At 47.4% G+C, this 12,074-nt stretch overlaps 1 protein-coding gene across 2 annotated transcripts in view; it reads right to left on the bottom strand.

The window, feature by feature from the left end:
• Nucleotides 1–12,074, bottom strand: part of CFAP44 (cilia and flagella associated protein 44) — a gene marked incomplete at its 3' end in the record, with an annotated part of 49,457 nt that overhangs the window by 23,481 nt on the left and 13,902 nt on the right. For both annotated transcript variants that reach the window (XM_056559955.1, XM_056559956.1), the window contains 4 exon segments: nucleotides 2,166–2,318; nucleotides 3,797–3,907; nucleotides 5,109–5,318; nucleotides 7,593–7,687. In XM_056559955.1, the coding sequence (XP_056415930.1) occupies nucleotides 2,166–2,318; nucleotides 3,797–3,907; nucleotides 5,109–5,318; nucleotides 7,593–7,687 (569 nt within the window).

Here is a 12,074-nt window from a genome sequence, read left to right as displayed (position 1 = left end):
CTTCACACCAAGAGACGCCACTCCCACGTGAGCTGGGTGCGTGCGTGCGTTTCCCAGACGTGGAGGACGAATAGGGCAATCCACTAGGAAATGTTCGGTACTAGCGCAGTAGAGGCATAAATTTTCATCTCTGCAACGAGACCTCTCTTCATGGGTCAGGCGAGACCGATCCACTTGCATAGCCTCCTCTGCAGGAGGCACAGGGGTAGACTGCAAAGGATTCCGGGAGAGAGGTGCCAAGAGATCAAGGTCCTTTTCCTGGCGGAGCTCCTGGTGTCTTTCAGAAAAACGCATGTCGATATGGGGGGCCAAATGGATAAGTTCATACAGGTTGGCAGGAATTTCTCGTGCTGCCAGCACATCCTTCATGTTACTGGATAGGCCTTTTTTGAAGGTCGCGCAGAGGGCCTCGTTATTCCAAGATAATTCAGAGGCGAGGGTACGAAATTGGATGGCGTATTCGCCCACAGAAGAATTTCCTTGGACCAGGTTCAACAAGGCAGTTTCGGCAGAAGAGGCTCGGGCTGGTTCCTCGAAGACACTACGAACCTCAGCAAAGAAGGACTGAACAGTGGCAGTGACAGGATCACTGCGGTCCCAGAGCGGTGTGGCCACGAAAGCCACCTTTGACTGTTCTGTGGGAAATTGGTCCGACAACATCTCCAAGTGTAGGGGGCATTGGGACAGGAAACCACGGCAGAGTTTAGAGTCCCCATCAAATTTGTCCGGCAGAGACAAGCGGAGGCTAGGAGCGGCCACTCGCTGCGGAGGAGGTGCAGGAACTGGCGGAGGAGACGGTTGCTGCTGAAGAGGCAGAAGCTGCTGTAGCGTGGCGGACAACTGTGACAGCTGCTGTCCTAGTTGGGCGACCACGGTGGCGAGGTCAGCGAGACTTGGCAGTGGCACCTCAGCGGGATCCATGGCTGGATCTACTGTTAGGATTCGGCTGGCTGGATGTGGATCCTCTGTGTCAGAGAGGGATTGGCGTGGACCGTACCGGTGGACCGGTTCTAAGCTGCTACTGGTATTCACCAGAGCCCGCCGCAAAGCGGGATGGTCTTGCTGCGGCGGTAGCAACCAGGTCGTATCCACCGGTAACGGCTCAACCTCTCTGACTGCTGAGAGTGGCGTGGGACAGAAGGACTAGACAGAGGCAAGGTCGGACGTAGCAGAAGGTCAGGGCAGGCAGCAAGGTTCGTAGTTAATGGTAACGGCAGAAGGTCTGGAAACACTGGTATGGCAATCACCCGTTATTTTGTAGCGACGAGAAGCGGGAGAAAATTTTGTGCGAGCACAAATTTGCCTCCCGTTATTCGTGATCCAAAAATAACGGGCTTCATACGGAGACAAACGGCAGTACGAAAATAGCCTAACGGTGCAATGTAGAAGTAAAAAATGCTATTGCAAAGTTTTCTCTTCTATGTGGTTGTTTTTTTTTTTTTTTGTTTGTTTTTTACCTTCCTCACTTTCCATGGTACTTTCAAAAGTCTTCACTAGCACAACAGTCCTAAAGGCGCCAATACCTTCTATAACTGTCTAAGGCTGGGTTCACACCATGTTTCTGCAGTACACGGAACCGTATTGAAAACCGTATGCAATGACTCTGCATTGAAAACCGTATGCCAAAAGATGCATCAGGTTGTAACCGTTCTGCATCCTGTACAGTTTTGTCAGTTTTTTCCCGTACCCAAAACCGTAGCCTACCACGATTTTTGGTCCGGGTGAAAAACCGTATTGAAACGTATATGTTTTTTTTTTTAACATGGAAGTCAATGGGAACCGTACAGAACCAGATGTGCATACGGTTCCATCCGGTTTTTGACTTTGCACAGTTTTTTTCTTGGAATTTCAATCAAACAAGTGAAACTTTATTCACAATGGAATTAAAAGTTTTTTTTAAAACGGATGCAACCGGACATCATTTTTCAAATTAAAATTTGTACACACCCTTTGATACAGTTTAGTCCGGTTTTGAGGAATCCGTTTTTTTATCAAAAACCTGATGGGAACTGTATTGCAAAAACGTGGTGTGAACCCGGCCTTAGAGGAGTTATATATGGAGCCATATAGGCAGATCAGCTCATGGTGTAACCTCAAGAAGCGACAAGTCCCCGAGCCGGAGGTAACGTGCGCCCATGGCTACGGGTTCGGCGCTGGGTTCTTACCTCGATCTTTGACTTGATGCTGCTGAATCTGAAGTAACTAAGGGGCAGATTGGAGATTTCATAGGTGGAGGCCGGGTCCTTTTTCTCAGTTACTGGGGCCGGGATCTGAACAGCGAATCCATTCTCGCAGAGAACCAGCAGCGTGCTCTGCTCCTGCAACCAGAGAACAAAAAAAAACGTCAGAGGCAGATGGTCCCTGCAGATGGGCACACCTATGCCAGGTTTGAGTGCCAATCTAGAAGAACGATGCTTGTTTGACCCTTAGAGGACACGCAACCTACATGTATGTGCCCTGGTACTTACATGACTTACATGATCTGTTATCAGTAGCCGGGACCTGGTGAATAATGGTGGACATCAGTGATCTCGCTGATATCGGGCCTTTAACCCTTTAGTTGCCTTGATCATAACTGATCACGGCATCTGAAGTATCTGTGGGGCTCGGGGGTACTCATCAGACCACCCATAGTGTGATTGCAGGGATCCGATGAGTAAAGATGGGCGCTGAAGCTCCACTCTGGCAGACCAAAAATGTAGACTGCAGAAAACACTGATCAGTGCAATGCATATGCATAGTACTAATCAGTATTAGCAATCAAAAGATTGCTATTTTTTTTATTTATTTTTTTTAAGTAAAATTTAAAGGGGTACTCCGCCCCTAGACATCTTATCCCCTATCTAAAGGATAGGGGATAAGATGTCTGATCGCACTGCTGGGGACCTCCGCGATCTCCCTGCTGCACCCGGCGTTCTATTAGAGCGTCGGGTGCGGCGACGGAGCGCAGGAGGCTCGTCAAGTCATGGACCGCGCCCCACTCGTGACTTCATGGCTATGCCCCCTCAATGCAAGTCTATGGGAGGGGCGTGACAGCCGTCACGCCCTCTCCCATAGACTTGCATTGAGGGGGCATGGCCGTGACGTCACACCCCACATCGCCAGTCATCCAGCACAGAGTGAAGTTTGCTCCGCGCATCGGATGTCTGGGATGCCACAGCTGAGATCACAGGGTCCCCACCGGTGGGACCCCAGTGATAAGACATCTTATCTCCGCCCCTAGACATCTTATTCAAAGGATAGGGGATAAGATGGCTAGGGGCGGAGTACCCCTTTAAAGTTAAAAGTTGAATTCCGATCTTTTCCCATTTTACAAATCGAATATAGATATGAATGGAGGGGACATGGCGTGGCGTGACATCTCGGAAAACCAGCATTTCCAAAACTGAAGCAGCACCCAGCACAGAATGCCGGATGCTGCACGGAGATCGCGGGGAATCCCAGTGGTCAGACCCCCGCAATCAGACATCTTATCCCCTATCCTTTGGATAGGGGATAAGAGGTCTAAGGCCGGAATACCCCTTTCATTAATTGCCAATTGGCAATTAATTAAGACTGAAAATTTAACCCGTTAACTCCAGGGGTATTGGAATATTAACAGTAAGCTCAGCTTTACATAGGTAGAGTGAGCTGCACTTTCTTTTATGGTTTTTATTACTTGAAAGCAGCTCTGGCTTATGGTCAATATAAACTCATATGGGAACTATTCAATTCTAATAGAACTATTTCAATGCAATGAAAGGGGAAGGTCATGGTCCACACTGTGCTCCCTGGATAAACATCTTCCTGTACTCACATGTGAGGGAGGAGACCAGTGTAATTCCCTGACGGGGCCTGGAAGACGGACAAATCCAATGGGTTCATAGGTGTCTCCGACAGCAAAGAAGAAGACGGTTCTGTCCATACTCTGTAAGGAAATCAGGAGGTATGGGTCATTATTATTCCCATTACATTACCCGGCGCTAACATCCACATTGCATGGAAGAGGAAGATGGCAGCTGACACCCAGTTTTCTTGAACTTATATGTATTAAACTCCATATGGTGCATTGTTTGAAGTATAAAAACAGCTACATATTCAGCAACGCAGTGGAGCAGAGAACTGTGGGGGTTATCCAGAAATAAAATTAAAAAACAGCACCACACCTGTCCTCAGGTTGTGTGTATGTATTACAACCTGGCTCCATTCTCTTCAATAGAACTGAGCTGCAATTCCACAAACAAACTGAGAATAGATGTGGTGTTGTTTTTCTAATCCTGTATAACCCCTTTAAAGGGGTACTCCACTGGAAAAAAAAAATGTAAATCAACTGGTGCCAGAAAGTTAAACAGATTTGTAAATTACTTCTATTAAAAAATCTTTATCCTTCCGGTACTTATCAGCTACTGTATGATCCACAGGAAGTGCTTTTCTTTTTGAATTTCTTTTCTGTCTGACCACAGTGCTCTCTGCCGACACCTCTGTCCATGTCAAGAAATGTCCAGAGCAGGATAGGTTTGCTATGGGGATTTTCTCCTGCTCTGGACAGTTCCTGACATGGACAGAGGTGTCAGCAGAGAGCACTGTGGTCAGACAGAAAGGAAATTCAAAAAGAAAAGAACATCCTCGGTAGTATACAGCAACTGATCAGTACTGGAAGGAGTAATATTTTTATATAGAAGTAATTTACAAATCTGGTTAACTTTCTGGCACCAGTGGATTTAAGAAAAAAAAATGTTTTCCAGTGGAGTACCCCTTTAAAGGGGTACTCTGCCCCTAGACATGGTATCCCCTATCCAAAGGATAGGGGATAAGATGCCTAATCACGGGGGGTCCAGATGACGGGCAATCACAGCCGTCACACCCCCTCCCACACACATGAATGTAGAGGGCGGGGCATGACTTTGCGAAAACGGAAGCCCCAAGCCGGCATTCTGAACATAAATGTTCTTAACACTTGGGTGCTGGCCCGAAGACCGCAGGGGGTCCCAGCAGCCGGACCCCCAACGATCAGACATCTTATCCCCTATCCAAAGGAGATGTCTAGGGACAAAGAACCCCTTTAAGGGGAGCTTACCTACTGCATTAAGTTTGTTGGTGGAGCATTGGAAACAGAACGCGGATCTTACCCCTGTGGCGAGGATCTCTCCATTGCGCTCATAAGCCAAAGCGGTGACAGGAGCGTTGTGCGGTTTGAAGGCTTGTCTCAGGTTCACCGCAGCATCATGGGTGCCACTTCGTGCTGCAATAAGCCTCATGCCTGCAGCGTTATAAACCTCCAAGATGCGGACAACGCCATCTTCGAATCCCACTGTGAACAAGCCGCCCTTTGGATTTACCTGCAGAACAGAGGAGACTGGATAACATGGAAGCCTGAGGCAGTGTCTGATGCGACAGTAAGTCAAGATTAAAAGGGTTACTCCGACCCTGAGACATCTTATCCCCTATCCAAAGGATAGGGGATAAGATGTCTGATCACGGGGGTCCCGCCGCTGGGGACCCCCGCAATCTAGCATGCTGAACTTACCTGTAAGCACTGCAGGCTCTCAGTCTTATGCCTCCTGACCACGGGGACGGAGTATCGTGACGTCACGACTCCGCCCCCGTGTGACACCCCGCCCCCTCAATGCAAGTCTATGGGAGGGGGCGTGACAGTCGTCACGCCCCCCTCCCATAGACTTGCATTGAGGGGGCGGGGCGTCACGTCACACTGGGGCGGAGTCGTGACGTCACAAAACTCCGTCCCCGTGGTCAGGAGGCATAAGACTGAGAGCCTCCAGTACTTACAGGTGGGTGCTGCATGCTAGATTACGGGGGTCCCCAGCGGCGGGACCCCCCGCGATCAGACATCATATCCGCTATACTTTGGATAGGGGATAAGATGTCTCAGGGTCGGAGTAACCCTTTAAGGGCTGTATTAGATGGTCTATTAGACATCTCAAGCAATGGGAAAGGATGGCCACATGATTGATCGCTGGATTATTAATGTGGCTACCAGCTGCCGTCCGCGCATCCTCTATTACTTGGGGAGATGTACATCCAACTAAACAACCCAATCAGCCAACAAATAATTGATCCTATTACACAGTGCGATCTCAGCCTGTTTGGATGATACCACGGAGATCAGGGACGACTCAGATCCATTCTGCACTGGTAAATCATAGGGATGGCAGGAGTGGAAGGGCCAAAAGACATGTTAAAGGGGTATTCCAGGAAAAAAAAAAATGTTTTATATCAACTGGCTCCAGAAAGTTAAACAGATTTGTAAATTACTTCTATTAAAAAATCTTAATCCTTTCAATAATTATCAGCTGCTGAAGTTGAGTTGTTCTTTTCTGTCTGACAACAGTGCTCTCTGCAGACATCTCTGCTTGTCTCGGGAACTGCACAGAGTAGAAGAGGTTTGCTATGGGGATTTGCTTCTACTCTGGACGGTTCCCGAGACACGTGTCATCAGAGGGCACTTAGACAGAAAAGAACAACTCAACTTCAGCAGCTCATAAGTACTGAAAGGATAAAGATTTTTTTAATAGAAGTAATTTACAAATCTGTTTAACTTTCTGGAGCCAGTTGACATATAAAAAAAAAAAATAAAGTTTTTTCCTGGATAACCCCATTAAAGGGGTATTCCGGGCAAAAACATCTTATCCCCTATCGAAAGGATAGGGGATAAGATTTCTGATCGCGGAGGGGGGGGGGGGCCCCGCCGCTGGGACCCCCAGCGATCTCCCTGCAGCCGCCCGCATTCTATGCGTAGCTGTGTCTGAAGTTTCGGAAACCTCCGGGCTTCCGAGACGGCTTCCCCGCGATCAGACATCTTATCCCCTATCCTTTCGATAGGGGATAAGATGTTTTTGCCCGGAATACCCCTTTAAATCTTTCAGTGGAGTCTACTTGGAAATGCATTGCATTTCTGTGCAGTCCTAGAGCAGGTTAAAGGGGTACTCCGGTGAAAACCTTTTTTCTTTTAAATCAACTGGTGGCAGAAAGTTAAACATATTTGTAAATTACTTCTATAAAAAAAAATCTTAATCCTTCCTGTACTTATTAGCTGCTGAATACTACAGAGGAAATTCTTTTCTTTTTGGAATGCTCTCTGATGACATCACGACCACAGTTCTCTCTGGTGACGTAATTATAATAATAATAATAACGCTTTATTTATTTATTTATTGTTGTCCTTAGTGGGATTTGAACCCACGTCCCCAGCACTGCAAGGCAGCAGTGCTAACCACTGAGCCACCGTGCTGCCCTTAGCATTCATCTGCTGTGCATGGTTGCTAAAATGGACAGAGATGTCAGCAGTGAGCACTGTGGTCGTGATGTCATCAGTGTTCCAAAAAGAAAGGAATTTCCTCTGTAGCATTCAGCAGCTAATAAGTACTGGAAGGATTAAGATTTTTTAATAGAAGTCATTTACGAATATGTTTAGCTTTCTGCCACCAGTTGATTTAAAAGAAAAAAGGTTTTCACCGGAGTACCCCTTTAAACATGTAACCTATTAAAACTAATGAGTTTGCCGAAATCCTGCTGAAGAAATTTTCTGCAACAAATCTGCCATGTGGGAATAAGCCCCAACATTTATGTCCAACATCAATGTACACGGAACTGACCATGCGAGGGGCCCAAATCAGCGCGGTGCCTCCTTGTTTAAACTTCATGTCCACAAGAGGAACCTTCCCGACAAAGTCATAGATCCTCAGTGATCCTGCAATACAAAGAGCGGAGCTGAACTTACATGCAAAGAATACAGGGAACTGACTGCACAGACTACAGTAACCCAGAGACATAATATAGGGCAGTGGTCTCCAACCTGCGGACCTCCAGATGTTGCAAAACTACAACTCCCAGCATGCCCGGACAGCCAACGGCTGTCCGGGCATGCTGGGAGTTGTAGTTTTGCAACATCTGGAGGTTCGCAGGTTGGAGACCACTGATATAGGGTATGGTAGCTGAGAGGGCCCATCTTCACTCCAACATGCCAAAGGGCTTAAAGGGGTACTCCGGTGGAAAACTTTTTTTTTTTTTGTTTACATCAACTGGTGCCAGAAAGCTAAAAACAGATTTGTAAATTACTTCTATTAAAAAAAAAATCTTAATCCTTCCAGTAGTTATTAGCTGCTGAATACTACAGAGGAAATGATTTTCTTTTTGGAACACAGAGCTCTCTGCTGACATCACCAGCACAGTGCTCTCTGCTGACACCTCTGTCCATTTTAAGAACTGTCCAGAGCAGGAGAGAATCCCCATAGAAAACATATGCTGCTCCTGGACAGTTCCTAAAATGGACAGAGATGTCACCAGAGAGCACTGTGGTCATGATGTCAGCAGAGAGCACTGTGTTCCAAAAAGAAAAGAATTTCCTCTGTAGTATTCAGCAGCTAATAAGTACTGGAAGGATTAAGATTTTTTTAATAGAAGTAATTTACAAATCTGTTTAACTTTCTGGCACCAGTTGATTAAAAAAAAGTTTTCCACTGGAGTGCCCCTTTAAAAGGGGTGTTTTTGCGCAAACTAGCGCTTCCTCTGGCCTTTCGGTGTTTTTTGCGCAAACTAGCGCATCTTCCGGCCTTCTTCCGGTGGTTTTTGCGCAAACTAGCACTTCTTCCGGCCTTCTTCCGGTGGTTTTCGCGCAAACTACCACTTCTTCCGCCCTTCTTCCAGTGGTTTTCGTGCAAACTAGCGTTTCTTCCGCCCTTCTTCCGGAGGTTTTGACGCAAACTAGCACTTCTTCCGCCCTTCTTCCAGTGGTTTTCGCACAAACTAGCGCTTCTTCCGCCCTTCTTCCAGTGGTTTTCGCACAAACTAGCGCTTCTTCCGGCCTTCTTCCAGTGGTTTTCACGCAAACTAGCACTTCTTCTGGCCTTCTTCCAGCAGTTTTCGTGCAAACTAGCGCTTCTTCCGCCCTTCTTCCGGAGGTTTTCGGCAAATTAGCGATTCTTCCGGCCTTCTTCAAGTGGTTTTCGCCCAAACTAGCGCTTCTTCCGTCCTTCTTCTGGAGGTTTTTGCGCAAACTAGCGATTCTTCCGGCCTTCTTCCGGTGGTTTTCGTGCAAACTAGCACTTCTTCCGTCCTTCTTCCGGAGGTTTTCACGCAAACTAGCGTTTCTTCCGCCCTTCTTCCAGTGGTTTTCGCGCAAACTAGCGCTTCTTCCGTCCTTCTTCCGGAGGTTTTCGGCAAATTAGCGCTTCTTCCGCCCTTCTTCAAGTGGTTTTCGCCCAAACTAGCGCTTCTTCCGTCCTTCTTCTGGAGGTTTTCGCGCAAACTAGCGCTTCTTCCGCCCTTCTTCCAGTGGTGTTCGCGCAAACTAGCACTTCTTCCGGCCTTCTTCCGGTGGTTTTCGTGCAAACTAGCGTTTCTTCCGCCCTTCTTCCAGTGGTTTTCGCGCAAACTAGCGCTTCTTCCGTCCTTCTTCCAGTGGTTTTCGCACAAACTAGCGCTTCTTCCATCCTTCTTCCAGTGGTTTTCGCACAAACTAGCGTTTCTTCCGCCCTTCTTCCAGTGGTTTTCACACAAACTAGCGCTTCTTCTGGCCTTCTTCCAGTGGTGTTCGCGCAAACTAGCACTTCTTCCGCCCTTCTTCCGGTGGTTTTCGTGCAAACTAGCACTTCTTCCGGCCTCGAGGCCGGAAGAAGCGCTAGTTTGAGCGAAAATCACCGGTCGTTTGCCTCTGAGCGCACACATTCTGCAGTCCGGTGTCCCCGGTTTTCCCGTGAGAGGGGCATAGAGTCTTGAGCAGAGTGGTGACTGCAGGATTATTCACTTGTCTATATTGCCGTATCATCATACAGTATATACCATTAGTGGGGGCCCGAACATGCGCAGAGCCAGGTCAGAATACCTCTGTAAGTATTTGGCAATGTAGTCTGGCTTGCTTCACCCGTACACCCCCGACACGGATTCGCACCCAGCCCGATGCACACAAATCCAAATGCAAGAACGGCAATTCAGCGTGGGTAAGTAGAAAATCCAGACTTTATTAGCTCACGGTAAAAACGGTACAAGCAACCAGCAGATCAGACGCGTTTCAGGCGCATGAGCCCTTTCGTCAGTGATGTCAGCCTAGTGCTGGGCGATATGACCAAAAATGAGTATCACTGTATTTTTCTAAAGTATCACGGTACTTCACAGTATTTTTTTTTTTACATTGAGACTTGCATTGAGGTGTCGTAGCGGAACTAAATGATCTGAACACTGGGGCAGTGGAGTACCCTTTTATATAGATGTAACAAACAACCCTACAGCTGTTTCAGAACTACAACTCCCAGCATGTTGGACTATATAGTAGTGTATAGTATAGGTCAGTGTTTCCCAACTAGGGGTGCCTCCAGCTGTTTCAAAACTACAACTCCCAGCATGTTGGACTATATAGTAGTGTATAGTATAGGTCAGTGTTTCCCAACTAGGGGTGCCTCCAGCTGTTTCAAAACTACAACTCCCAGCATGTTGGACTATATAGTAGTGTAAAGTATAGGTCAGTGTTTCAAAACTAGAGGTGCCTCCAGCTGTTGCAAAACTACTACTCCCAGCATGCCCGGACAGCAGTTGGCTGTCCGGGCATGCTGGGAGTTGTAGTTTTGCAACAGCTGGAGGGCCTCAACAGCTGGAGGGCCTACTGTAGGTATAGTATATTATACAGACCCCAGTCCATCCCAGAACCCTCACTCACCTTCCCAGTTGCTGCAGGGACCATCCGGGGAGGGTGGTCCGGGCCATCCATCCTTCCTGTAGTGTCCGGCGGCATGCCGGGTGGAGGGTGAACCGGTCCGGGCTGTCCTTCTCCGGGGGTCCTCTTCTCCACTCTGGGCAGGCTCCGGCCTAGTAACGCTGCATAGACGCCGCTGCGCAGTGACGCACCTGACGTCACGGCGTAGCGGCGTCTATGCAGCGTACTAGGCCGGAGCCTGCACGGAGTGGAGAAGAGGACCCCCGGAGAAGAAGGACAGCCCGGACCGGTTCACCGGAATGCCGCCGGACACTACAGGAAGGATGGATGGCCTGGACCACCCCCATTACGGGTAAGTTTAATTTTTTTTTATTGACTCGGAAGGTGGGGGAGGGGCCCGACCGGTATAGCGGTATAGGCAAAAATCCATACCGTGGGAGAAAAAGGAAAACAGTATCCGGTTCATACCGGTATACCGCCCAGCACTATGTCAGCCCTCTGCACAGGTGTCAGTTAAATACCGGACAGGTAATGGGCGGATAGCTTACTACAAATCAAAACTCCTTTAAGTCCACTGACACCGGTGCAGGGGGAGGATACTGATACAATACAAAATATAAAATGCAAGTAAAAGTACAAAAATTGCTAACACAGTACACTAATGGGCGATATGGACATAGATGGTTAGGAAACATTTAGAAAAACAGTGGCATAAAACAGTGTCATGAAATCATGCATTAAACATGTAAATAATATATGAGAGCAAAATGAAAGAATGTATAGTTTCATTTCATATGACAAACTGTATTTCTAATCGTGTAGGTTGCGATGCGGTATTAATAGTGGAATAGCAGTTCCCTTTTTAGATTTAACCCTTTAGGTGCACTAGTACCCAAGGTGAATTGCCAATATGCTTCACCTTCAAGTAATTTTCGCCGCATGCAACCACCACGGGGTCCGGTGTGAACGCGCTCCATTGCATATATCTGAAAACCATTGGTGCTTCCACCATGGACGGTTTTGAAATGCAAAGACGCTGCTGAGCGGTTTCTAATAGCGTTACTAGATATGTCATTGAGATGCTCCAGTGCCCTTACTTTTAACTTTCTAGTGGTTGACCCTACATATTTCAGCTGGCGCTGTGAACACTCAATGACATAAATTACATTGTAATGATTACAGTTGATATCATCTTTTATGCCATAGTTTTTAATTTGCTCTTCATTAGAGAAATGTGTACAAAAGTTGGCATAATTACATGTTCTACAGATCCTGCAACCACACTTATAGAATCCATTATTAGGCTGGGTTCACACTACGGTTTGTAACTACGGTTCCCATATACGGCTGGGAGGAGGAGGAGGGGGCTTAATCGCGGCGCCCGCACTCAGCCGTATTCGGGAACCGTATTTAATGTATGTCTATGAGT

The sequence above is a fragment of the Hyla sarda genome, chromosome 2 (genome assembly GCF_029499605.1).
Source record: "Hyla sarda isolate aHylSar1 chromosome 2, aHylSar1.hap1, whole genome shotgun sequence".
Taxonomy (NCBI): Eukaryota; Metazoa; Chordata; class Amphibia; order Anura; family Hylidae; genus Hyla; species Hyla sarda.
Note: the sequence above shows the minus strand (reverse complement) of the source record. Positions and strands in the feature narration are given on the sequence as shown.